Below are 27,936 nucleotides of genomic sequence, written 5' to 3'. Positions count from 1 at the left end.
TTTAACACTTCAATTAACTTAACATATCTGGTTTATTATCAGTAAGAAGGAAGTTAAAAACCATTTGCATAAATTAATGGATGTCCAATTCCGACTAAAGACTATGAAAAGAATACTTAATAATCCCAGAACATGACAGGTTGCAAGTATGGGTATCCGATGTGTCTTTTCTACTAGTGGAAGTGAATGAATGAAAAACGTTCAAGTTTGTTTTGTTTGACAATACCACAAGAGCAAACTGATTAATCAGTCATTGGCTTGAAAGAATGAATGAATGAAGCGTTAAGAATACACTCAGATGAGCAACCAATCTCTTGTTACAGACATGACCAATAATAGAGATGAAAATTATCTTGCACAAGAAATCCGGGGGAATTTGAAAGGTCTTGAAAAGCACATGTGAGCATGTTTACTGCAAGATTTTCCTCAAAGAACATATTTACGGGTAACACTAAAATGAAGAATTCCAGAAAACTGAAGAATATTTTCAGCTGTGGTTGTTTATCTCTGGGTAATACGATTTCAGAATCTCTCACCCCTACACCCTTGCACCAAAGGCAATTATGATTTTGTACTGTAAAACTAACCTCTCCACCCCCACCCTAATCATAAAAAAAGAAGAAGAAAATTAATGCTAATAATAATAAATAAACCAGATTTTAAAATACCCCCCCCCCCCCCCAGCAATATTTAAAAACATATTACACATATATAATATATACAATACAGCCATAAATGACATTTATATCAACCAAATCCAATATCCCAATGCATAAAACTGTTGTTTGTAAAACAGAACACCAAATCCACTGGACAGTGCTTGTGAACAAGAAATGATGTGAACTTAAAACATCTTGTTAGTCATCAATGACTGGGTTGACTGATGTCACTCAAAGACATACCACATTACTCACCTAAACCTCGAGTGTTTCTACCCAGGTCTCTGAACCTCCGACTAAATTCCTGTTGAAATAACAATGATAACATCAGTTAAATTCCAGTTGTGATAACACCAAAAACATCAGTTAAATTCCTGTTGAAATAACAATGATAACATCAGTTAAATCCCAGTTGAGATAACAATGATAACATCAGTTTAATTCCAGTTGTAATAACAACAAAAACATCAGTTAAATTCTTGTTGTAATAACAACGAAAACATCAGTCAAAATCCTATTGTCATAACAATGAAAACATCAGTTAAAATTCTGTTGTAATAACAACAAAAACGTTAGTTAATTTTTTTTTGTAATAACAACAAAAACATCACCTGCAATCTATTTAAAGTATACTACTCAAAAGAATTTAAGGGTCAAAAATTTATAACCAAATAAGTTTCAGAGTGTATTAGATTGATGATGTAAACTACACCAAATTTTTTATTTATTGTTCCATATTTACAAAAACCCACAAATAAACGTCACTGTATACAAGAAAGTCACATGACATGCTGTCAAAGTTGAAGGTTGTCAAACATGGATTTAGAACATTCGTTTAATAGTGTGTGAATCCACCCCTGGCGCGAATACACTCGACACATCGTTGCCTCATGCTGTTGATCAGACGTCTGAAGAACTCTTGGGGAATGGCCTGCCACTCTGCCATAAGAAGTTGACCCAGATCATGAAGGTTGGCCGGAGGGGCATGGTTATCCCGAATTCTCCTGCCTAATTCATCCCAGGCGTTCTCTATTGGTGCCAAGTCAGGCGAATATGCTGGCCAATCCATCCTGGCGATACCTTGTTGTCTGAGAAAGTCCGTTACCACCCTGGCGCGGTGGGGTCTGGCATTGTCATCCTGCAGAACTGCCCCGCCGCCAATCTGCTGAAGGCCTGGGAGAACCAACGGCCGGATAATCTCATTCAGATAGCGGATTCCATTCAGATTGCCATCCACCACATAGAGGGGGGTCTTGTGGTGGATAGAGATGCCGCCCCACACCATGACGCTGCCACCACCGAACCGGTGACGTTGTCTAACGTTAACGTCATCGAAGCGCTCCCCAGGACGTCTGTAGACACGAACCCGACCGTCGTTGAACTGGAGACTAAACCTGGACTCATCAGTGAACATCACTCGACCCCACTGAACACATTGCCACTGCAGATGAAGCGTGCACCAGTGACGTCTGGCCGTTCTGTGACGTGGTAGGAGTGGTGGTCGAACAGCCTGGCGACGGCAGCGTAGATTATTGGCTCTCAGACGATTGCGTATGGTTTGATCAGACACTCGAATTCCAGTCGCAGTCCGCAGATTGTCACGTAATCGGCGTGCAGTGGTTGTGCATTGACGTAGAGCCATATTGGTGATGTAGCGGTCCTCTCTATTTGTAGTGCTTCGGGGTCTTCCCGAACAGAATTCGTTGCTTGGTACCGTTGCCACAGTCGGCCAACGACACTCTGACTGACAACAAGTCTCAGAGCAACATTTCTTTGCGTATTGCCATCCTGAAGCCAAGCAATAGCCCTTCCTTGATCTTCAATAGTCAGTTGAAGTCGTACCATTGTCGAATTTGGAGTGTGCACCGTACACGAACGCAAGCTCCAATTATACGGAAATTCAGCATTGGGAACATGGAATACACATGCAAAGCGTGCAAATGAAGCGCTTTGTGAAAAAGCAAGTTATGGGCACTTAGCAGACCTTTCGCTTTTGCCCTAATTTACGTGCAAATGTAAGCATGTTTTCACCATTAGAACTAGTCGACAGTGTCAATGACAGTGGATTTTAATTCATTTATGGGTTGCTTAGACCCACTTTCGTCAAAATGGAACAATACCATGCGTGACATTATGGTCTAGCTAATATAATTGACATTCAGAAAATAATGTTGAAAATATCGTCTGACCCTTAAATTCTTTTGAGTAGTATATATCATACAATTTAACTGAACGACACCACTCCAGAATAATAAATGCTAAAACGATGTTGATGATTGTTGTTTACTGATGATTAATGTCAGAATCCAAGTTGAAATGATCGACTATGCCACTACTGCTAACGTAAACTAAAGGAGGGTTCATATGCTTTTTAAGTAACCAAATTTCACGACTTCCCATCACATTTTAACAGAATAATTAACAACTACAGTTAACAATAACTACAGCTACCAATAACTACAGCTACCGGTAACTACAACTACCAATAACTACAGCTACCGGTAACTACAGCTACCATTAAGTACAGCTAAAAGAAACTACAACTAACAGTAACTACAGCTACCAATAACTACAGCTACCAATAACTACAACTACCATTAACTGCAGCTACCATTAACTGCAGCTACCATAACTACAGCTACCGGTAACTACAGCTACCATTAACCATTAACTACAGCTACAATTAACTACAGCTACCAATAACTACAGCTACCGGTAACTACAACTACCATTAACCATTAACTACAGCTACCATTAACTACAGCTACCAATAACTACAGCTACCGGTAACTACAGCTACCAATAACTACAGCTACCGGTAACTACAGCTACCAATAACTACAGCTACCGGTAACTACAGCTACCATTAACCATTAACTACAGCTACCATTAACTACAGCTACCAATAACTACAGCTACCGGTAACTACAACTACCATTAACCATTAACTACAGCTACCATTAACTACAGCTACCAATAACTACAGCTACCGGTAACTACAGCTACCAATAACTACAGCTACCGGTAACTACAGCTACCATTAACTACAGCTACCGGTAACTACAGCTACCGGTAACTACAGCTACCGATAACTACAGCTACCGATAACTACAGCTACCGATAACTACAGCTACCGATAACTACAGCTACCATTAACCATTAACTACAGCTACCATTAACTACAGCTACCAATAACTACAGCTACCGGTAACTACAGCTACCAATAACTACAGCTACCGGTAACTACAGCTACCATTAACTACAGCTACCGGTAACTACAGCTACCGGTAACTACAGCTACCGATAACTACAGCTACCGATAACTACAGCTACCGATAACTACAGCTACCATTAACTACAGCTACTGGTTACTACAGCTACTGGTAACTACAGCTACTGGTAACTACAGCTACCATTAAGTACAGCTAAAAGAAACTACAACTAACAGTAACTACAGCTACCAATAACTACAGCTACCAATAACTACAACTACCATTAACTGCAGCTACCATTAACTGCAGCTACCATAACTACAGCTACCGGTAACTACAGCTACCATTAACCATTAACTACAGCTACCAATAACTACAGCTACCAATAACTACAGCTACCAATACCTACAGCTACCGGTAACTACAGCTACCATTAACCATTAACTACAGCTACCATTAACTACAGCTACCAATAACTACAGCTACCGGTAACTACAGCTACCGGTAACTACAGCTACCGGTAACTACAGCTACCGATAACTACAGCTACCGATAACTACAGCTATCATTAACTACAGCTACTGGTAACTACAGCTACTGGTAACTACAGCTACTGGTAACTACAGCTACTGGTAACTACAGCTACCATTAACTACAGCGACCAGTAACTACAGCTACCAGTAACTACAACTACCAGTAACTACAGCTACCAATAACTACAGCTACCATTAACTCCAGCTACCAATAAATACAGCTACCATTAACTATAACTACTGGTAACTACAGCTACCATTAACTACAGCTACCATTAACTACAGCTACTGGTAACTACAGTTACCATTAACTACAGCTACTGGTAACTACAGCTACCGGTAACTACAGCTACCAGTAACTACAGCTACCAGTAACTACAGCTACCAATAACTACAGCTACCGGTAACTACAGCTACCAGTAACTACAGCTACCAATAACTACAGCTACCGGTAACTACAGCTACCAGTAACTACAGCTACCAGTAACTACAGCTACCAGTAACTACAGCTACTAATAACTACAGCTATCGGTAACTACAGCTACCAATAACTACAGCTATCGGTAACTACTGCTATCGGCAACTACAGCTACCATTAATTACAGCTACTGGTAACTACAGCTACCAATAACAACAGCTACTATAATGAAAAAAAAAAGAAACTTCCGATTTGTACATTTGTTGTGTTAAAGAATTCATTGTGTAATGAAATTATATAGGTAGTATTAGCCTTGAGCTGTATTATCAGGATTCATGAATTTTATCGATTATTTTTGCAGTTAATCGTCGACAACGTGAAATTCAATTTGCACGTGCATGCATGGTTCGACATGTCCCGTGTAGTATTCAGTAAATTTGTTTTACTTGTCTTATTGACAATGTTGTCAAGTGAACGAAAACGCTTCAAAATTTGTAAAAAAATTAATGTTTTTTTACATTGTAGCATTTTTAGTATGCCAAGAATACCCAATAATTTACGCAAACGGGTGATTGGCATGCTTGATGCTGGCATGTCGACAGAAGACGTTGCAAGGCATGTTGGGAGTTCTAGTCGTGCAATACGAAATCTTCGTGTAAGATTTCGAACGACAGGAAGCACCAACGACTTGCCACATCGTGGATGTCCGCGTGTTACAACGCGTGGTCAAGACCACTATATCATAAACACGCATTTGCACAATCGATTCCAAACTGCCACTGCTACTGCTGCTAATACACCCTTCATAATAACCGAATCAGTGGGCAAACTGTTCGTAATCGTCTGTGGGACAACGGTTTACATGCACGATGTCCTTACGTCGGATGCGTTTTAACGCAACATCATCGTCTAAATCATCTTAATTGGGCATGTGTACACACTCGTTGGATACGGCGACGCTGGAATACCGTTCTTTTTTCGGATGAATCCAGATTTTCTTTACAATGTGGCAATGGCAGGGTGCGCGTCTACTGTAGGAGAAATGAACGCTATGCTGACTGTTGTGTTCTTGAACGAGATCGTTTCGGGGGTGGGGGTTGTGACATGGTCTGGGCAGCCATTGCCCATGGTTATCGTTCACCACTAGTCGTCATTGATGGCAATTTAAATGCTCAACGTTACCGCGATGACATTCTCGTTCATCACGTCATTCCTCTGTTCCATAACAACGCCAACATCTCGATTTTTCAGCATGATAATGCCACCTCAAATACAGCTAGAGACACTATAAATTTTCTTAGGACAAATAACATTGATTTCATTGATGACTGGCCCACTAAAAGTCCTGATCTCAACCCCATCGAGCATGTCTGGGATAGTCTGGACAGACGATTGAGGCATCGTCCCAACCCACCCGCTAATGTCAACGAACTTCGTCAAGTGCTCATTCAGGAATGGAACAATATTCCACAGGCAGAAATCAACACTTTAGTCAATTCTATGCGCCTGCGATGCACTGCAGTGGTCAATTCAAGAGGTCGTCATACCCGTTATTAAGTGGGTGGGGTTTTTTTTAAACCTCTACCACACTTGGTCAAAATTTCTCCCAGTTTCTGATAACCTATGGCCATGATTTTTGCACCAAACGATGCATCATGGAACACTCTTTAAATGCATATATAACAATTATTCCCCTGGTTTGTTTTCATCAAGTAAGGTTCAAGCAAAGTTAGCGGAAGTTTCTTATTTTGTTCAGTATATAAGCAGTGTAATTAATTGCTACCTGCTGTGTCATCTCTCCGTTGTCAATCATGTTTGAACAAACGTTAGGTGCTGATGTCGATCGCTCTCTCTGGCCCAGTTGCGGAGCAGGAGGTCGGCTTCTGTGACCCGTCCTCGGAGATGGCAAACCCTGACTCTTACCCGCGGCCATCTGGTCTGCCAGTAACCTGCAACAAGAAAAACATTCAACTTCAAAATTGTCATCCAAAATGATTAAATAATATTTTTTTGTTAAACAATTCAATTTAAAAATGATCATTCTCAATACTTTTACAATATTTTGTTACCAGCAAATTCTTTTCAAGCAGCAAGGGATGTTATATGCACTTTACCATAAACAGGAGAATATTTAAAGCATAGCCTTTGATGAATGGATGGGGTAGAGAAATCCCTCATACCATACATATATACATGGCAATCAATCTTACAACCTATCGCACCACAAGTGACATGTAAGTGCTCAACCAGTGAGTGCGTAGTCAACCAGCGAGTGCTCAACCAGTGAGTTACATCCCACCCAATCCTGGCAATTATGATTAACAAGATTACTTTCTCTATTCCCAGTCATCTTCAACTTACTGTCTGATCTGTTCGCGAGAATTGTCCCTCCGTGCTCTGAAGTAAATTTCAAGGTCGCCCTGACACGTGCGCGGGACTTTGTCTTCGCAGCGCTGGTGGAACTTGAGTCCGCATGTTTGACAGCGAAAGCCTTGAAACAACAGGTTTCTGCACATATCACAGAACGTGAGTGAGAAAAATGTCTTCCTACCCTGAAATCAGAACACACCTCACATGAAGTTACTACATATAACAATTAAAGTTAGTGAGAAAAATATTAGTTATTATGAAAGAATTCCACTATGAGGGAACACGACAACATGCAGCATAGATGGGTTGGTTACTTACATAGTCATAGTGCTATAAATCAGCTGGTTACTTAAGAAGTCATGAAACAGTGACAACATGCAGCATAGATGGGTTGGTTACTTACATAGTCATAGTGCTATAAATCAGCTGGTTACTTAAGAAGTCATGAAACAGTGACAACATGCAGCATAGATGGGTTGGTTACTTACATAGTCATAGTGCTATAAATCAGCTGGTTACTTAAGAAGTCATGAAACAGTGACAGCATGCAGCATAGATTGGCTGGTTACTTACATAGTCATAGTGCTATAAATCAGCTGGTTACTTAAGAAGTCATGAAACACTGACAGCATGCAGCATAGATTGGCTGGTTACTTATGAAGTTGTGTGATAGAATGACGGCGCATGACATAGACCGGCTGGTTACTAACAAAATTGTGTGATAGAATGATGGTGTGCAGCATAGACTGGATGGTTACTTATGAAGTTGTATGATAGAATGACAGCGCAGGGCATAGACTGGCTAGTTACTAACAAAGTTGTGTGATAGAATGATGGGGTGCGCCATAGACTGGCTGGTTACTAACAAAGTTGTGTGTTAGAATGACGGCGCGTGGCATACCCCGGATGGTTACTTACGAAGTGGTGTTATAGAATGACAGAGCGCGACAAAGAGCGGCTGGTTACTAACAAAGTTCTGTGATAGAATGTCAGCGTGTGGCATAGACCGGATGGTTACTTACGAAGTTGTGTTATAGAATGACAGCGCACGACATAGAGCGGCTGGTTACTAACAAAGTTGTGTGATAAAATGACGGTGTGCGGCATAGACCGGATGATTACTTATGAAGTTGTGTGATAGAATGAGGGCTCAAGGCATAGACCGGCTGGTTACTTACGAAGTTGTGTTATAGAATAACAGCACGTGGCATAGAGCGGCTGGTTACTTACGAAGTTGTGCGACAGAATGACGGCACGCGGCATAGACCAGATGGATACTTACGAAGTTGTGTGATAGAATAACGGCGCGCGGCATAGACCGGCTGGTGAGGATGCTCTCCTCATCATTCTCGATGAGTTCCACGGACACTTCTTGACCCAAGAGCTCGGCCATGTCCGTATTCCAAGTGAGTGGAATTCTGGGGGAAAAAACAAAACAAAAAATCAACATTTTAATGGTCATATCATTGTAAAGCAATTATGTTATGTCCGCATTTATCACCGTTAGCATTGGGGGTTTTCAACTTGTTTTATATTGTGAAAAAACTAGTTTTGTATCAAGTCTCAAACTAAATTTTTGTCACATTTGCATCCAGGACAGAAATTCTTTGGACTACAGTAACTGAAGATAAATTTTGTGACAGACAAAGCATGTTGCTTCATGAGGCTCTTGTCACCAGACTGAATGAATCAACGTATTACTGGTGACAACATGACAGCCAGCGACATATTTCATAAGCTCAGCTAGTGTGATGTCTATAAAAAACCATGTTCTGATTTCACCACATATTAATTACATTGTTGATGCAAGATACAGCTCGGCCGAACAAAGCCAACCATGTATACACGGGAGAAACAGCCTAAATTTAGAAATCTTCTACATATTGGTAAGACGTCTAACTGCCTACCTTGTTTTGTGTCGGAACACCAGACACTTGTTGGGATCCAGTCCCCTTCTCCTCATGGATTTTGCAAGACCATCTCGTAAATTAACACCGGGAATTGCTATAACCTACAATACAAGACACAATCAGTACAGTGTTGTATTAATTACTGATGACAAAGTTACCATCTTTTATTTTTCATTAAATTTTACCAAGATCCATTAGCAATCCAAGAAACATCTACAACTATTAGAAAATATTTATTTCCATGACCAAATAATTATATTTATTATTACTAATTACAGCACTAGCTATGGTGAGAAGATTTTGCCAAATGATTATTAAAAATGCAAACCATGTGGTTATTTTCTAACAAAATATCAATCATTACACCATTCTTTTTCACCAAATTAAAATAAAATTCAATAATTGTTCTTAAAATTTGCAACTGGCGAATTTAGCGAATGACAGGGCTAGCCATGAATTACTTACTGACCAGATTTTCAAAAAATCCATTCATAATCTTAATTGAGTCTTAGTAATTCAAATGATGCAACCCACAAAAATCACATATCTTTTTTAAGTTTTATGCATTATGCTGGTTTTATTTTTCAACATTTGAAAAAAAAAAAAAACCCATAAAATATTTTAAAGCTATTCTGCAATACAGCAGAGATGCCAACACCTTGAAACAGTTTTCAGGAATCTTAAAAGCCATTTTCAGGAATATGATAGTACCGTCTCGGTATGTATTTTGGCACGCTATCTTTAAATAGCAATTGTGTATCATCATTGAAAAGTTATGACGTCAAATGCAGAATTATTTTTTGACGTAAGTATTTTTTATTGATAAAAAATAAAGCAGTGTTTACAATTTGCTAGTTTGCAGTAGGTATAAACAATTAAAAATACCATGTAACTAAAAGTACTATTTTCTGTAAGGCACATTTTTAACATACATAAACTTCAAATTTTCACAATGAATTTTACTCACCTGTTGCACGAGACATTGTCGTCTGCTACTAGTGAAATAAACAAGATAATTATACCACCACTACGTCAATCTATTTCTATGGACGTCTGAATGTGTCCCCTGTCCTTATTTTACATGCACTGCATACGATTATATTCGGTCAGGATTAAACGACATTTAAGTGCATATTACATCTTAAAATAATATCTATTCAACATGAAATGTGTAGTGGACACTGTTTTGAATAATAGTAATAGTAATCCACAAATAAAACACCTCGCATTTACCCCACCCTATCAATGTACAAATAGTGACTATGTTGGCACTTGATTATATGGTTTACATACATGTGACAATAGGGTTAAAATTTATTTCAATGGTGTTATTTTTTATGTGTATTATTAATATTGAATTTATGGACCACCACACATTTCCATTTGTTTGAGTTATTTTTCTTGAATATTGGTCATTAAGACGTTATATGAATGTTCCGCTTCAAAATTTATACGGCATCAAAAAGGTTACAATATTACAGTATACACAAGTAATTTAAAATTAAAACTAAAAATCTCAAAATTCTGTGCCACTACATGTAAACTAAATAGTAAGATGATAAGCCAGTTCTGCATATTCGTTTTTGTACTTTTGTAAAACACAGTCTTTTTGTACAAGACGTCATTTTGTCCCGATGTAACTGTTTACAAATGCCCCTATGAAAAAATCCATTTTCTGCCAGTGTTCATTTGAAATGTTCCCTCTAAAAATTTCAAGACCGATTTCGTCAATTTTTCCGTAATTGTTTGGTCTCGATCGTATTGCGTAATAAAATAAAAAAAATTCTAGATAATTCCGTCAAATCCAGAATGGTTGGCATCTCTGCAATACAATATTCTAAAGAAAGGACTTACTGTGGTGACCATGCTGTTTGGCAAGTGAGCCTTGATACATGTGTGACCCCCTGGCGACCTCAGGGGTAGCTGTGGACTGCGCTGGCAAACTGGGGTCTGAGACCATGCAGTGCTCGAGGTGCTATTGGGGGTGAGTGGGCCGGGGGACAGCAGCGGCAGTTCCGGGTCGGAGATGGACTCCGGGGTGGGACTAGCAGGGGGTGATCCCCGCCCAATACTCATCTGCTCCAGAAGCTTGGCCTCACGCGTCTGATATTCGTGAATCTTGTTTGCTAGTTCCTCATATTCCTGAAAACAAAAACAAATTCTCTTACATTTCTGTCATCTTGCATTATCATATGCATTCACTTTACAAATTTATAATTTTATAATATATTTCTAAAATGTACAAAAAAAAAGTAATTACAAAACCTTTCTCTAGAACAGTGACATGGACATCGCTAAGAATCTTCCTTAAATAGATTTCTTTTTATTTATTTCAAACCCCCCCCCCCCCCCTCCCCCCAACAAATCTTTTTAAAAATTGTATATTTCATCTGAAACTCCTAAAGCCACCCTAATGTATAGGTGGCTGTTATCCTGTGGAGGTAAAAAATGTGTGGTGTTCAAATGGATCTAAGGAACATGCTTAATGTAACATGAACACATACAAGTAGTTTAAAAAACAATATGAGATCCAAGTAAAATATGTCAACTGTACAAGATGTGACAGAAAGAAAACTAACATGAGGGATAACAATGACATTGGGTAAAAGATTCAGAAAACTTACGAGGGATAACAATGACATTGGGTTAAAGATTCAGAAAACTTACGAGTGATAACAATGACATTGGGTAAAAGATTCAAAAATCTTACATGAGGGATAACAATGACATTGGGTAAAAGATTCAGAAATCTTACATGAGTGATAACAATGACATTGGGTAAAAGATTCAGAAATCTAACATGAGTGATAACAATGACATTGGGTAAAAGATTCAGAAAACTAACATGAGGGATAACAATGACATTGGGTAAAAGATTCAGAAAACTTACGAGGGATAACAATGACATTGGGTTAAAGATTCAGAAATCTTACATGAGTGATAACAATGACATTGGGTAAAAGATTCAGAAATCTAACATGAGTGATAACAATGACATTGGGTAAAAGATTCAGAAAACTAACATGAGGGATAACAATGACATTGGGTAAAAGATTCAGAAATCTAACACGAGTGATAACAATGACATTGGGTAAAAGATTCAGAAAACTTTGCTTTATGTTTTTAAACCGAGCCAGGGCTCACACTGGAGCAAATTTAGTTCCAGCCAATTTTGAGATACATGTATGTAGAGTACTTCCTTGTTATGATTGAAAATAGTTAATTAAAAGGAAAATGTATTTGCCAAAGATGTATGTTGTAGCCACTTTGTATAAAAATTAGCAATGGGATAATTTGGCAATGGACAGAGTGAGTGAGTGTTCAGATAGAGGAAAAACTGGCAGGTTTTTATCTCTGCATGTACACATATAGCAGGTTACTTGTTGTTAGTAACACATGCTAAAAATCATATTTATACGCATTCATATGACAACAGACCACTTGTAGAGTCAATATACACTGATTGTCATTATTTGATAGCAATGACATTTTTATGAAAATTAATAACATTTTCAGGAAGCATGTACCATGTGGAGAGGAAAGACTTACTGATACAGGAACCTCGGTAGTCATGTACATGTCACAGGACTGTACTGAGTTAGTTAACACACCTACTTGACGAGAAATAGCCCAATAGGTTCACAAACTGGGATCGATCCCAGACCAACTGTGCATCAGTCGAGTGCTTTACCCTGGGCAATGTCGAGACCAAGAGTGATTGCTGCCTTTAAATGGCAAATTTGGTAAGCTGCATCAACAGCCACTTATATATATATATATATATACATACATATATATACACACACACACACACACAGTCAGACCTCATTACAACGACCTAGTTTATCCCAAGGTAACTTTTTCAGTATATAGAAATTGTTGTTATATCGTAATTGCCGTTATAAAAATGTGTTTTGTTTAACATAACCACTAGAACACAATGATTTATTAATCATCGGCTATTGGGTGTCAAACATTTTGTAATTTTTACATATAGTCTTACAGAGGAAACCTGACACATTGTTCTATTAGTAGCAAGGGATCTTTTTTTATCCACCATCCCACAGACAGGATAGCACATACCACAGCATTTGATATACCAGTCGTGGTGCACTAGCTGGAATGAGAAATAGCCCACCAACCGGGATTGATCAGAGACCATTCTTAAATATATTATTATTAATCAAGGTGCATTCACTGCCATTCCTTGGTAAAGCCATCTATGATTGGTACCTACTTCATTTACAAAATGCCATAAAACTAATTAGTAGAACTTGATTGTTCAAAGTTAATCCTTTAATTGAATAACTAAGGCTTATTAAAAAAAAAAAATACATGTCTACAGTAATTTGGACATCATGTGACACAGTCGGCTTGCAGTCAGATCAAGGATGCCAAATGACTGTGTGTACTGCCAATGTGCTACGGCATGTGTGATTATGTAATGTTGTTGTAAACAGGTGTTTTCAGACATCAGATGCACATATGTTCCTAATTTGCTCTGTTGGTGGCGGATATATTAGACTTATCTACTTTGTCTGTGTAATAATAACTACCGGTACTTGTTAGTCACCACTGTTGTTTTTTGTTAATATACATGTATCCAGTTCAACCAGGTAAACGTAAAAATACCAATTTTACTATTAATAACACACTAATCTAACTGGCAAAATGATGTTTTCACAGAACACCAGCTCAAGTGGCTGAGTTATTAGAAGTAGTGAGAAGGTGAAGTTGTCGTAATATATTGGAACTAATTCGATTTCCAAAACAGTGTGTTGTTTTTCACTTGGAAGTTGAACAGTCAAGCATTCTTTGGCTCTTGATCAGATTCATTTTAGTAATGCCAGAAAATACTAATTATTACTTTCACTTTAATACGACACATTAATTATCAGTTACAGGTCATGAAAATTGTTAAGTGTTTTTCTTACATTTTATTACTGAAAGTAGAACAATATATTAGAATTTGAACCAAGTGTATAATTCGGAACCTTTCCAAAAAAATAAAGAACATGACAAAACATTACAAAATGTGCTGATAAATAATCACTTGTCTATTTTTATCAAACTTGTCCCATTTTTTACTAGAAGGAAGAGTCACTTCAGACTTTGGCTGAAAATACATAACCTGTAGGGACAACTATAAACCAAGTTTCAGTGATCTAGGACTTGCAGTTTGTGAACAATGGAATTAAAGACACAATCTTGGATCTAAATGCAAAGTTGACATGGATGGAATATTTTGTTTTCAAAACGCTGGTTAACAACAGTTCTTAAATAATTGAAAATTGATTAGCAAATATTATTTAATGTTTAAAATTGTGTAGCAATTTCTGAATCTTGCACAGAAGGATGGAGATGAAACATATATATCGACAATATATTTTTGCTTGCAAAAGATGCAAAAGCTATGAATATTCTAAAAGATGTTTGTAGCCGTAATCACTAATTAGTAATCCCAATCATATTCTAAAAGATGTTTGTAGCCTTAATCACTAATTAGTAATCCCAATCATATTCTTTTATTACAGGTAGTACAATCATTTGGCCCACAGGTACATGTACCGTATATCGCTGTGTATTAGCTGACTTTACAAGCCTCTAAATACGATCATGAGAAGAGGGGTCGGACAGTGCACGTAGTCAACAAAAAAATGTCTAAGAAAATACAACAAAATATCGGCATGTATGGAAATACGATACTAACGAAAAAAAATTGGTCAATCTAGGCTTCAAAACATTACCAATGCGTTATTTAACCAGTATTTTTAACAGCCTCCATTAAGTTCCATACAAGTGTCCATTTGATTGTTTGATACACACAATAAAAGTTATATTTTATTTGACAAATGAAATCAAATTTATTTAATTTTTATCTGTCTACAATTTCCGGGAAAAGCCACCGATACACACTGATACCTTGATACACACAATAAACGTTATATTTTATTTGAGAAATGAAATCAAATTTATTTAATTTGTATTGTGTCTACAATTTCTGGAAAAAAACACTGACAAGTACTACCAGTATTTGGCGCCAAATGTGTCACATGATCGGAACGGTAATTAAGTCTTTCATGACCACTGATATTTTGTCCTCAGTTGCAAATGTAATTGGTCAGAACTAATGATCATTGTTGATTCTGCAATTCCTAATATATCATTAGAAACTATGTTTTATTAGAGACATCACCACTTATAAAAAGAACGGAAGAGGTAGTGTTCATCATTGCAATTATCTATCGTGGGTGCTAAATAATATTTACACCGCCGTATAAAGGTAAAACTTCATTTATCAGCTAGCGATGTCCATGTGATCGAGTCAATCAAGAAACAAAAGTGAAGAACAATGTTATCCTACCTTAGGGGATTTTTTATAAACCTTTATTCTTTTTTTTAGCTATTTTGAAATCTTTATTAAAAGAGTTTTTGTACATTGTACTTTGATCGGTTTATCAAAACAAATACACACGACATTATCTCGATCGGATATATCTATATTTCTGCATGTTTCAATTACAAAAAAGTTGAGTTGGCTTATACATTATACTAACCATTTTGTACCAGATAATAATATCCGTAACCCACCTGAATATACATGGGAGGTGGATGTTGATGTCTGCCAAACTCGGCATTCATCTTCTCCAGCTTGCGCCGGGTGACTTGGATAACTCTCTGAATATTCTCAATCTAAAAGATAAAGAGAAAACGAGACTCATCTGAGAACAAAACAGTCCTCCACCTGGTACTTGTCCATCTCACCCTCTGCTGGCATCTCTGCAGATGCTCTGCTAAGTGACATGTGGTCAAGACATGGGGTCAAAACGTTACATCACACTAGTCTTGTAGGGAAAATTCCTGCCTCCCTCAGCCGATTACGAACTGTCTGGTCAGAAATTCTGCATAGTCCAGAGATTTGTGTCGCTGTAGTTGTTGCTGTTGTGGTTCGATTTTGAAGATGGCACACCCAGATGTATCGATCTTGAGCGGCAGTGGTAACTCTGGAACGACCTGACCTTGGCCTTTCATTAACACTTTGAGTGGTGTTGTACCGTGCCCATAAAGCAGAGATGGTCTGTCTGGAGACGCCAAAGTGCCTTGCCACAGCTTGTTGAGTTGCCCCTGCTTGCATTCTTCCAATGGCATTATTGCGTTGAGCTGACGTCAATCTTGACATTGTTGCGTTACCTACAGTGTTGTTATGCGGTCTGTTTGAATCACTGCTGATGTGGCCTTTTATGCCCCACCAACGGAGGGTTCGGCATGCAAAGTTACAGAACTTCAAGATGCACGTGCTTCTCTGAGGATTGCGATTTTGCGTTTTAGTACAAACGTTGACTATGGCTACGTTTATGCAAATTGAACGTTTTATAGTGTTTTTGAATAATCACCATTCGCTCACTTACTTGATTGTCTTTATGATGTCTTTGATTTTGTCAAAATAATCCGATAGCATTATTTTTACTAATGTCAAGTTTCTTTTTTTGAAGAGCATATTTAAAATCAACCAATTATTTTTAGCTATTAACTTGTTTTAAGTCACACTCTTGGTAGTAGAATGTACTAGCCACCTACATCATTTCATTTTCATCTCTTATTTCTATTCCATGGAAAGTACATGATTAAGGGCATGATGATTCATCGTGGTGCATGATATTCAGTTTTAGGATCACAGTTTGATGCACTATTTTTCAATTTGTTTATCAGTTTATTTTTTTTTTAAATTCTCAGAGTATTTCTGTATCTTGCACTCTGCTGAGAATCTCAAACATGGTAAGACATGTCTGCCAATCACAATGCTTGATTCCTCTGCACATGACACATTTGCAAGGATTATCGCAGACCCAATATGCTATTATGGTGTGGTAAAATGGTAAAAACTATGCTGTTTTCTAGTCAACATTTACTCCATTTAAGTGGGGCGGCCTGCTCCGCTATTGCATTTTGCCGCCTTTCTTTCGTGTTCTCCCCATCCTTTATTTTTCTGCACCCCTCTTTATTTTCCAGCACCATACTATATTTTCCAGCACCTATCTCCACTATTTCCAAATGTACACTTTTTTCCACACAAGAAAACACAATGATCAGTCTGCACACTGGACATCAAAGGAAACAACCTGCATGGTTTACAAAAAAGCAATTGACGAAACATTTACGACAGTTATCGTAACGTAATTTAACAGTATTTTTAACAGCCTCTATTTTGTCCCATACTTGTATCCATTTGTAATTTTAATGCACACAATAAAAGTGATAAAAAAATTCATACTACTGCAAAAAGTCATTTCCCACCATAACATAAAAATAAAATTTATCTAGTCATAACATTTCACCAATATATAATGTAGTACAATGTATATCAAGAAATGTATTTATTTATTTATTGTATAAATAAACTTTTATGCTCTGGTCCATTGTTTTTCTCCCTTTTTTGTGTGATTAGTTGATGTAAAGACAAAGTTTATTTTGTATAATGACACCACCTGAACATATTGATTTATATCGGCTATTGGGTATCAAATATTTGGTAAATTTGACATTGTCTTAGAGAACGAACTTTAACGACGCACTCAACACATTTTTATTTACGGTTATATGGCGTCAGACATATGGTTAAGGACCACACAGATTTTGAGAGGAAACCCACTGTCGTCACTACATGGGCTACTCTTTCCGATTAGCAGCAAGGGATCTTTTATTTGCACTTCCCACAGGCAGGATAGCACAAACCATGGCCTTTGTTGAACCAGTTATGGATCACTGGTCGGTGCAAGTGGTTTACACCTACCCATTGAGCCTTGTGGAGCACTCACTCAGGGTTTGGAGTCGGTATCTGGATTAAAAATCCCATGCCTCGACTGGGATTCAAACCCAGTATCTACCAGTACCAGCCTGTATACTGATGGCCTAACCACAACGCCACCGAGGCCGGTCTATATTGTCTTAGAGAGGACACCCACTACATTTTTTCCATTGGTAGCAGCGAATCTTTTATATACACCATCCCAAACAGGATAGCACATACCACAGCTTTTGATAGTGTTTTCCCTAGCTTGTTTTAGCATGGTGCAGCACCATGCCTCAGTAGTCCAGCACCATATTGCCTTAATCAGTGCCATGCTGCCCTCAGATTAAACAGGACTTTTTCAATAATTAATTCTAAAATTGCTTGATGAAACACTAAAAAAATTTATTATTAATTAATAAAAATATCTGTTATATATTTTGCCATTAATTTATTAAAGCAAAACATTAATTACATTTACGTTTGTTTCAATTTATTTTTTTGTTTTTAATGCAAAAAAAATGCCCTGAAAATGGTGAAAATGCCCTCAAAAGTGTTTTGTCTATCATGCCTTGCCAAATATCTAGGGAAAATACTACTTTGAATTTGATATACAAGTCATGATGCACTAGATGGAATGAGAAATAGCACAATAGACCCATTGATGGGGATCAATCACAGATCAACCACACATCACACGATTAATGGATACATGTATAAAAGTATAACTTTAGTTTGCTATACAAATTGTGACTTAAAACACAAGAAAAAGTAAAAAATCTTAGCAATAAATTACTAATATAATTTTAAAAAAATTTCCTTGATTCATTTTATAAAATGTTGTTTAATTGTTTTTCATGTACAGAATTCTTAAAAACGGTTATAAATTTATTTAACAACAAATATTGATTGCACCCCTACCTACTGCAGTGATAAAAATAAGCAGAATTTTTCATCAGTCCCCCAGACAAGGACAGCAAAAGATCGACATATCAGTTAGTATTTTCCTGGTCCAAAATTATTTATAATTTCTTAAAATAAAACAATTTTTTCTTCTTTTTTTTACTTATCCATCAAATAAACGTAGTCTGATCATATTTTCATTTGTCACAATGACCAGGCAGTATGGTACGAAATGATTGATTCCATTTACTTACAATTATTTTACAAGTGATCATTAAAAATAAAATGTTTTGTCCTTAAAACAGTTTTTATGTGTGTACGTGTTTAATAGGCCCTAGCTGCACCAAATATCGAAAATGAAAATTTAAAAAATGAATCATCCCCAGTGTTAAGAATAAAAACAGCAGGTGCAATTCAAATTATAAGCGGCCATTAATCACAATCCAATGGTGAATAATTATGTCAGGTCAGATCATGGGGCTTAATGTGTACGTTCAGAGCATGCTGTTTTAGCACACGCCTGTCATGGACGCATGTGCCGGCCAGTGAATAGTTAGTGTTTAGGTTCTTTTTGTGGGGGTCAAGTGACAAGGGTACTGGTTAGAGTCCTTTCCAGAACAATTTAACACCATGTTCTGTGCTCAGATATGCATTTTCAATCATGTTTTACAACTTAAGAGTCATGAATAAATTTCCATTACAGTTTTGTTCTTTGACCCACCAACGTACAAAATATTTTAGTCTTACAAGTTGATTTATATGATTTGTTATACCAACAAGAGACCATGGGCCTAAACGACCACCTGACTAATTAATAACCTCACCTAAACACAATACCTATTTTCCAGGCAGAAAGGAGGGGGTGGGGGGGGGTGGGGGTGGGGGGAGAGGTATGTGTGTCGGAATTACCAAATTCATCACTTTGTTCCTCCATAGGTCAAGGAAGATTGCCACCAAATTTAGTTGGAAATGGCCTAGTAGTTGTGAAAAAATTACAGTATAAATGTATTTTTAAATACAACTCCTAAACATCACCCCTCCTCAGGCACAACAGGCAGGACTTTATATTGCACCAAAACTGAGGCGGTTTAGGATATGCCCAAATTAAGTACAAACATTTTAAGTTCAAAACATTTCACAAGAAAACCAATGGAGTGTTACACTGTATTTGATTGAAACAACTTTAAATGCATGTTTGAATATGTGCAACTCTTTACTAGCTATTAGTAACATTACTTCACTAAAAAGACCTAAGTGTGCTCAGACAAAAAGCCTGCTGTGTCCAAACTAATGAGATGTAAAGCCTTGAAAGGGAACACAATGCAGTGTTCTCACTGGATGAAAATTAAAAGGGGTCAGCTGCACGACCCACTCCCCCCATCCTTCAAAAAACAAAAAGGAAGGAATAAACTATTAAAACCCCCCACAGAAAAGCAAAAAACAACAATTACTTTGTGGAAATACCTACATACCTGAATAAACAAATGACAGTAAATAAAAATAATAAGTTATGGCAAATTAAATATGCAACTGAGGTTAAAGTACCTAACGAGAGTCAGTGGACACAAAAGACAGAATAACTGTTCTGATCACGTGATAAACTGGCATCTCATAAGGAGATTGACAAAACGTAAAAATAAAATGTTCTCATTGCTCAAATAATAAATAACTTTTTTTGTGTGTATTAAACATACAAATGGATACTGGTATTGGACACAATAGTGGCTGTTAAAAGTTACGTAACGATAACTGTCATAAGCTACTAAAGGTTTTTGTCAGTTGTGTTTATGTACATACAGCGGCTTGTTGTCTTTGATACATGTTCAGTCTGAGGCGGCAAAACGCATTAGTGGTGCGGCCCGACAAGCATAAATGGAGCAGTGAGAACACTGACAACATTAATGAAATTCACAACTTTAATAAATCATCTAATGACTTGTACATGTATGAAGACTATTCAATTATAAATAACATGTATAAATGGAACTAGAGAAGAATATTTTATAAACATGGCTTTGCGACAAACGGCTGGCTGTACTCGACGAAAGGTCGAGTAGTGCTCACTGTTTATTGGAAGTTCGACATCTAGCGAGAAGTGATTCGATAGCCGGCAAAAAATGGCCGGGAAGCCGCCTATTAATGACATCCCTGATCCCATTCCTATTATTGATAATTTAGTCTCAATGGTTGGATTTTATTCTCATTCGACATACTACCACTTCTATTTTGTTTTTAATTTTAAAAATATTACAAGGAAACAACAAATACAGATATGACATTTACTTCCATATATATGGTGCTTATTTTTTAAAATTGTTATTAAATTTAGTACAAATATACATTATCACAATATATTTTAAACTGATGAATAAAAATAACATTTTTAAAAACTATGTTCTGACCAAAAATCTTATAGTCCATCCCACATGGAACGCCTTTTTATTACTATGGGATTTATTACAAGTTATTTATTTCTCAGCCGAATGATTTGTAAATTGCATACAAAAATTGTATTTTTGTTATTTCTAAAACACTTTTAATTTTCTTCTGACGTCAAACCAAACTGATATTATTTACAAAAAACATTTTTATAGAATGACGGGACGGACTATATGTTTCAGTATGGGTATGTTTTGACATACATGTATCCTTAGAACTATTTGTACATTAATCCAGATTACAAAAATAGAGGCTGCAATCTCAAGTATATATATATTTTTTTTATTATTAAATTTTTTAGAACAAGCCGTATGATTAGCATTATTTTTTTAAAGGTCACATCTTTTTCTTTTATTTTCTGATGCTATGTTGGCACAATGCCCTGTTGCAATCATGGTTAGAAGAAAACTGTAAACCACTATTCAAAACTATTATTGTTCTAATTAATATGATTTTCTTAGATATATTTATCAGCCACTGGGCTGGCTGTGATCCTGACTAAGTTGTGTAATATTGGTTGGCAAATGTCAGACGGTGTAAATAAAAACAGACCTAGCTGCTTTAGTTTTAGCACAGAGTTGTGATATATATGTCAAAATACAACAAATCAAATGTCATTTAATAACTTAAGATGAACAGTACCAAATGTCTTTAACTATTAATAAACTAGGCCAGACTGAGATGTGTTTATCATTAGTAAAAATTTAATGAAAAACTGTTTACATACAACGAACAATTTGCATTGTTATTAGTGCACCTGTGGTATCTATTTTTAGAATAGAAATATTGGAGAAAATATTTTTAGATAAACGTTTGGTTACTCTTTTCATTAAAAATAGACACGCCAGCAGTAATAAAGACATTGTCAAAACAATGCTATGTGTGAGATCAGATAATAAAAAAAGACACATAAAGGATTTATTGGCGACAATTTTGGATTTAGAACGAAGCAGGTGCTCGAATCACAAAAATTCAAGATGTTATGGCAGCATTCCGTCGCATTTATGCATCAGTGGAAAACAACAGCACTCCAGACGTTGCAGGAAGGAATAATAAAATATCTTACCTCATCTTGCAAATTCCCAGAGGAAAAAGCATCCTCCGCTCGCGGTCCTATATTAAAATTTACAATATCCCCGTTCATTGTCGAATGATGCAGCACCGCCATGTTTTCTTTGAGAGATTTGGTCACGTGACCTCCTAAATTATCACTGGCGATATTTTACAACTGTGTTGGAAGGGTTATCGTTCTTGTTACGTTACGACTTTAGGATGAGTAGTAATATTATGATGGAGAGGGAATTGACAATAAAAATAATAATAATAGTAAATATTTTTGCTTTATTTTTTTAGTTAACGAATTTTTTTATATGATATGTTAACTAGTTAATCAAACTAATAGAAATACTGTGTGGACAGAACTCTGTTGATAACAGGTTGTGCTCACACCAAATATTTCAAGTTTATTTTTTCATTTCAACTTATTTTCATGCTTATATCCAATTAAGGTTCAAGCACGCTGTCCTGGGCACACACCTCAGCTACCCGGGCTCTCTGTCCAGGACTGTGGGTTAGTTATTAATTGGTTAGTGAGAGAGAAGAGTGTGTAGTGGCCATACACCTACCAATTGAGCCCTTGAGAACTTGCTCAGGGTTGGAGTCGGTATCTGGCTGCGAACCCTGTACCTGCCAGCCTGTTATCTGATGGCTTAACCACTGCATCACCGAGGCCGGATTCACAGTTTTCTGATGGAGGCTCTTCAAACATTTCCCATACCATACCAACAAATACTGGATATAAATAATTTTTGATTTTTTTTTCCATTCAGAATACTAATTTAATAGTCAAATAAAAAATGAAATAAAATAAAATGAAATAAATAAAATAAAATAATAAAATAAATCAATAAAAAAACAAGTTGCTCAAGACAATTTAATAAATGTATGCTAGTTCACAGTAAAACAAACCTTTTCTTTCTACACAAAGACGAAATATATTTTTAAAAAAGGTATTTTTTTTTTTTTTTTTTTTACACAGGAACATGATTTAAAATAAAATAAATAAATAAATGCATATAGTAAGAATTAACTTGATCCTACCCATAATTTTAAATAAAGATAATCAAAGGTCTTAGCACAGTTGGTTGAGTGCTCGCTTGAGGTGCTTATGTCGCAGGATCAAACCACTTCAACTGATTGTTTTTTTTTTCTTATTCCGACCAGTGCACCACAACTGGTCCAAGTCTGTGGTACATGCTTTCCTGTCTGTGCGAAAGTGCATATAAAAGATTCATTGCTATATTGGGAAAAATGAAGCAAGTTTCCTCTGATGACTACATGTCAGAATTACCAAATGTTTGACAATGATAAATAAACAATGCTCTAGTGGTGTCAATAAACAAAACAAACTTTAACTTTTACTCCATTTGTTATTTAAAATTTTGGGTAACAAAAGAGAAAGAAAGAAAGAAATGACTTATTTAACGACGCACTCAACACTTTTTATTTACGGTTATATGGCGTCAGACATATGGTTAAGGACCACATAGATTTTGAGAGGAAACCCGCTGTCGCCACTACATGGGCTACTCTTCCGATTAACAGCAAGGGATCTTTTATTTGCGCTTCCCACAAGCAGAATAGCACAAACCATGGCCTTTGTTGAACCAGTTATGGATCACTGGTCGGTGCAAGTGGTTTACACCTACCCATTGAGCCTTACGGAGCACTCACTCAGGGTTTGGAGTCGGTATCTGGAATAAAAATCCCATGCCTCGACTGGGATCCGAACCCAGTATCTACCAGCCTGTAGACCGATGGCCTAACCATGACGCCACCGAGGCCGGGGTAACAAAAGAGAGAAAAGCCATTGTTGTCACACAGGCCATCCCTCTAAAACACAGCCAGAAATCCTCTATATCCCCATAGACAAGACAGGACATTACCTTTAGTGTAGTACATACCATGGCCTTTGATGTACAAGTTATTACACAATAGCTAGGATTGGAAAACCCCCACCAAATCAGGGGTGGTGCAGACGGTACAGCCGGTACGGTAATGGCCATACCACTTTTGTGTGTGTGGGTTATATTTGTTATATCTGTGAAAATGTCCTTACAAGTAACTTGAAAGGAGAGTCTGGCAACCACGAGCCATACCACTATTTTTTACACTGTGCCGCCCATGGCAGGAGATCGATCTTGAAACCCATCAAACCTCAAACTAACTTGCACGTACTCTACCACCGAGCTACATAATGTTTTACTCCATTTTGTTTTTATAAAAAATAGAATAGAAGAGGAACAGATTATTGTGTATTTTTGTTTGTGCATAAGCACGTGCTTCCCTGTGTGCATACACACATGTATTTGTAAGATTAGTTTAACATATGATGAAAATCAAATAAGACTAAGTATGATTTACGAATGTACACAAAAGACTGAGTCCATTGTTACTAAGACTCTTAAAAGCCTGAGTCTACCCAAAAATATTAGATAATAAAACTAAATATACTAACAGAAAGAAATGAGAGACCACACAAGTAGTAACAAGAAATACCCAAAACCCTCATCCATAGTGTGGGTAGGTAACCATGTTATTGACATTCCACTAAATACTACTGATATTCAACCCCACATTACATCTTTGTATTTTATACAGCCATAACTACATTTCATCTAAAATTTCATGTTCCCTTATTTGTTTCCTTCAGTACATCTAATATATATATATTATGGGATATTAAGTTGTTAAAAAACAAATAAGATAATTCAGGTGTTTTTTTTTTAAGCCAGCTATAAAGCACATTATTAATTATAATTATATATTACCAATACAGCAAAACATTAACATTGGACCTAAACAATGTGTATTTCCAGCAGACAAGTCCAAAGCTGAAACTGTGAGGTATGTCCACTTCTTTTTTTAATGAACTCTTAAATTTACAATGTGGCCAGACATTTGTACATGAACATGCCATGAATATCTACAGGTCGAAAGTAACAGAAATTTAGCTTTAAAATGTCAGTATGTAGAGGAATACATTTGATCTTCATAAATCAATTTGTTTTTGAAAAACTGCTTGTATCCAAGTTCAAGTAACAACAGACATACAACAAACAACAAATACAAACCATAATTAAAAATCCCACTTCTTTAATACAAAAATAAAGATATTAAAACAATGGCCAGATAAAATAAATTAAACCGGTTATGACCCATACAAATGACAAATACAAACCACAATTAAAAATCCAACTTCTTTGATACAAAAATAAAGATATTAAAACAATGACCAATATGATGAATTTAACTGCTTATAATCCATATATTGTGTCATAAGCATGATATACCTATATTCCCTACAAAAATTAAACAATTAATATCAACACAACATATTTTTTAATTGCAACTGCCATGAGATAGATATCCATGCATTCTTGTTCAATTTATGGCACTAACATTTTGGGGTGTTTTGGCACAGACATGTATGTATTATATATTATTGATATTGCTGAAAGAAAATAAAAAGTTTGTTTTGTTTAATGACACCACTAGAGCACACTGATTTATTCAATCATCAGCTACTGGATGTCAAACAGTTGGTAATTGTAACATTTAGTCTTAAGAGTGGAAACCCACTACAATTTTCAGTAAGTAGCAAGGGATCTTTTATATGCATTATCCCACAGACAGAATAGTACATACTACAGCCTTTGATATACCAGTTGTGGAGCATTGGCTGGAATGAGAAATAGCCTAATGGGTCCACCGACAGGGAACTATGACTTGTAAAATAGACAATGTATATAATAAAAATGATATGTTTGAGAATGTCACCAATTAACAAAAACAGCAACAACAACAAACACCTCTCAAAATCCATACTTAACAACATATAACAACATATCAGTACTGATATACAAGTTAAACAACACCAAATTATCTTTTCTTGAGCTAATCCAAGAACAAGACCTGTGCTTTAGTAATACTGAAAACCTCTCCTTCTCTTTGCAATAAGTAGACTGCTCATGTTGGATGCTGTTAACCAACTACACCTGTCACTATCACCACCTGTCAACACAAAGTAAATATACTTTTGCTCACATGAATATTTATAATCCATACACAAATATACTTACATGAGTAAATTTCTGCAGGAGAACAGGACATTAGAGAAAACCTGCTACATTTTTCCATCAGCAACAAGTGATCTGTTATAAGTCATTTCCCACAGACAGTACAGTACATACCAAGGCCGTTGATATACTGATCGTGGTGCACTGGTTGGAAGTATAAATAACAAATGGATTATACCTAACCTTGGTAGTGTAGTGGTTAATACAGATGGGTATTGCCAAAATGTTCTTATTGCAAAATACTGCGACATAGGAACCTCAATTGTGATACGTACCATGACATATTGTGAAGACCAATTCTCAATTATTACAATTTACAAAGTGCTCTAATTTCATGTATAATTTAATACAATAATACACCAGTCAATCAAAATTCATTCCAAACATGTGAAACTATTGTTTCTTTTCTTAAACTGGAAGTTTTTATTTGAAAATACAATACTTGTGCACTAACACATGTACAAAATATATAAGTGTAAGATACTAATAGGATAGAAAAATATTGCAATACATATCATTAAAAATTTATATTGAGGTATACCAGTATACCGAATGAATTAATGAATGTTTAATGACTACATGTGTACCAGTATACTGGTTATAACATGCATCTCTAGCAGGTAAGCCATTCACACCCCGGTACCGGCTCCCACCCAGAATGAGTTTAACGACTCAATGTGTAGGTGTAAAGCCACTAAATCGACTTCTTTCTCACTAACCACTAAACCACTGTCCTGCACAGACAGCCCAGATTGCTGAGGTGTGTGATCTTTTTTAAATTAATATTAAGCTTATTACCTTTTGGTGAACTTGCACTTATATTCAAGCTTTAAATATCAAATTATGATTCAAGTAGGCAGTCCTTAGCAAACTAAAGGAAAGTTGTATTAGAATCAGGAAAGTATGTATTTATCCAGATTTCTTATTCAAAACAAAATGACCCTGTTTTCTTACACCCCGTTGGTAAGAACATCATTTGTTATTTTTGATAACACATACTTGTTTACACATGTACATGTGTTAACAATTTCAATACATACGACTGGCTGCTCCTAGATGATGATTACATCACCAATGAAAAAACAGAACGATCGGAATCGATTACACTGTGACGTATAGTTAACATTACAATCATTTGTCTGTGATGCATATGTGCAAGGGGTGTAAATAACGTTGAGTCGAAAAAGATGTCAAAATTTGCTTAATACCTTGTTTTTGAGAATATGTAAGAAATAGAGTAATACATTTGTGTCCGTTAGATACCATTTATCTTACAACTCATAAGATAAATGGTATCTAGCGGACACTCATTTATTATTCTTTATATCTATGCCCTACACCGATTACAAAGAACCGGCCTCGGTGGCGTCGTGGTTAGGCCATCAGTATACAGGCTGGTAGGTACTGGGTTCGGATCCCAGTCGAGGCATGGGATTTTTAATCCAGATACCGACACCAAACCCTGAGTGAGTGCTCCGCAAGGCTACACCTACCAATGGGTAGGTGTAAACCACTTACACCGACCAGTGATCCATAACTGGTTCAACAAAGGCCATGGTTTGTGCT

At 36.5% G+C, this 27,936-nt stretch overlaps 1 protein-coding gene across 2 annotated transcripts in view; it reads right to left on the bottom strand.

Moving 5' to 3' along the window:
• The window catches only part of LOC121367399 (serine/threonine-protein kinase A-Raf-like), a 41,530-nt gene extending 19,130 nt beyond the window's left edge, over positions 1-22,400 (bottom strand). For both annotated transcript variants that reach the window (XM_041491552.1, XM_041491553.1), the window contains exons 1-8: positions 22,299-22,400; positions 15,694-15,795; positions 10,957-11,244; positions 9,100-9,203; positions 8,475-8,610; positions 7,184-7,374; positions 6,606-6,771; positions 915-963 (exon numbers count right to left, since the gene is read on the bottom strand). In XM_041491552.1, coding sequence (XP_041347486.1) covers positions 915-963; positions 6,606-6,771; positions 7,184-7,374; positions 8,475-8,610; positions 9,100-9,203; positions 10,957-11,244; positions 15,694-15,795; positions 22,299-22,400 — 1,138 coding nt within the window. The remainder of the gene's footprint in view (positions 1-914; positions 964-6,605; positions 6,772-7,183; positions 7,375-8,474; positions 8,611-9,099; positions 9,204-10,956; positions 11,245-15,693; positions 15,796-22,298) is intronic.
• Between the last annotated feature and the right edge of the window lie 5,536 nt (positions 22,401-27,936).

Source organism: Gigantopelta aegis, chromosome 3, assembly GCF_016097555.1.
Source record: "Gigantopelta aegis isolate Gae_Host chromosome 3, Gae_host_genome, whole genome shotgun sequence".
Taxonomy (NCBI): Eukaryota; Metazoa; Mollusca; class Gastropoda; order Neomphalida; family Peltospiridae; genus Gigantopelta; species Gigantopelta aegis.
This window is presented reverse-complemented; position numbering and strand designations above follow the sequence as displayed.